The sequence below is a fragment of the Buceros rhinoceros genome, unplaced genomic scaffold, assembly GCF_000710305.1.
Source record: "Buceros rhinoceros silvestris isolate BGI_N320 unplaced genomic scaffold, ASM71030v1 scaffold904, whole genome shotgun sequence".
Lineage (NCBI taxonomy): Eukaryota > Metazoa > Chordata > Aves > Bucerotiformes > Bucerotidae > Buceros > Buceros rhinoceros.
Genome location: NW_010408549.1, coordinates 4,339 through 5,591, shown reverse-complemented (window position 1 = coordinate 5,591; position 1,253 = coordinate 4,339). Strand labels below are relative to the sequence as shown.

Genomic DNA, 1,253 nt, shown 5'->3' with positions numbered 1-1,253 from the left:
CAGCAGGAAAATGCTCAGGACCTTGACTATACATACCAGCCGCAAAGAAAACAGCATGCTGTGAACTGGTGGCCAGTTTGGGTGAGGAAGCAAGTCCTTTCAGATACTTCACATGCGCTTGATATCCTGTTCAGCCCCTCCCTTTATTTAACGGGAATCTGTGCAAGTAGAGCTCAGCTCTAATTAATCTCCAAGCCCAGCAAGTACCTCTCTGCACAAAAAACATCCAGGTCTTCTCACGGCCATGATCACTGCACCATTCTTCTCCCACAGTTCACCTGCTTTGAATGTTCTTTGGTCTGTTCATACAGGAGAAAGAGCATCACAGCAACATCAGCCACTCTTGTTTAGAATGGTTCATACTCTAAGGACAACATGAAGCACTGCAGAGCATTCCACATTCAAATAGGGTTCTATCAGAAAAAAGTTCTCTATGAACAACCAGGTATTATTGCTTTATCGGGTTTTAGAATTGTGTCATGTTTCATCCAGAAATACCAGATTTGGCTGCTTTTCCTTCACCAGAATTATCAGCCATCAAGGACACCCAAGTATGTGTTATCACTAGGACAGGCCAAGAAAAACTCTAATGAAGGTCTTAAAGGGTCTTAGAAAAGCCCAATTATTGAAGCACATGGACTGAATCATCCAGAATCTTACTTGATCCCAAAGCTTTTAGCTCTATCTCCTCTAAAAACTCCAACGTAGCCTTTTCTGGCTTGGACAGAAACAGGTCAGTGTTCGCGAGGACGATCCCCGTCACAGCTGCACCAATGGCTCCCAGTCCAACCGACCACATGCCCATGGTGAAGAACCCCAGGTCAGGCAGGAAGGACATTTCTGGAAAAAGAGAGAAGAAAGCAGCTCCAACACTGAACATTGATAATGACAGACAAGGAAGAACTGGATTGAAACAACTAACAGCTCACATGGGTATTTTTGGTTCGATGGGGGATCATCTGTGTATTCACTGATGTACTAAACTGGGTTTTAGGAGATCTGGACTATGTTCCACTTCTGCACCTGACCCACATCAAAACTATTAACAACAGATCCTTACCTGTTGCTGCTACCAGGCTGACAAAGACACTTGCCATTAAGAGCTCAGATGCAACGGGGAGAAAGATGATTGGAGTATGTGTGTGTAATAAAGAGCTTCTAACAAGATGACCTCCACCTTAGCTAGGAACTTTAATTATTACAGTAAGGCAATGGTTTCCTTCAAAAGAGAAGTGTGGGGGGTTTTTCTCCCA

At 43.9% G+C, this 1,253-nt stretch overlaps 1 protein-coding gene across 1 annotated transcript in view; it reads right to left on the bottom strand.

Annotated features, from left to right (window-relative positions):
• Positions 1–838, bottom strand: part of FAM213A (family with sequence similarity 213, member A) — a 5,561-nt gene extending 4,723 nt beyond the window's left edge. Inside the window, exons 1-2 of the mRNA XM_010134883.1 lie at positions 661–838; positions 208–299 (exon numbers count right to left, since the gene is read on the bottom strand). Coding sequence (XP_010133185.1) covers positions 208–299; positions 661–838 — 270 coding nt within the window. The remainder of the gene's footprint in view (positions 1–207; positions 300–660) is intronic.
• Between the last annotated feature and the right edge of the window lie 415 nt (positions 839–1,253).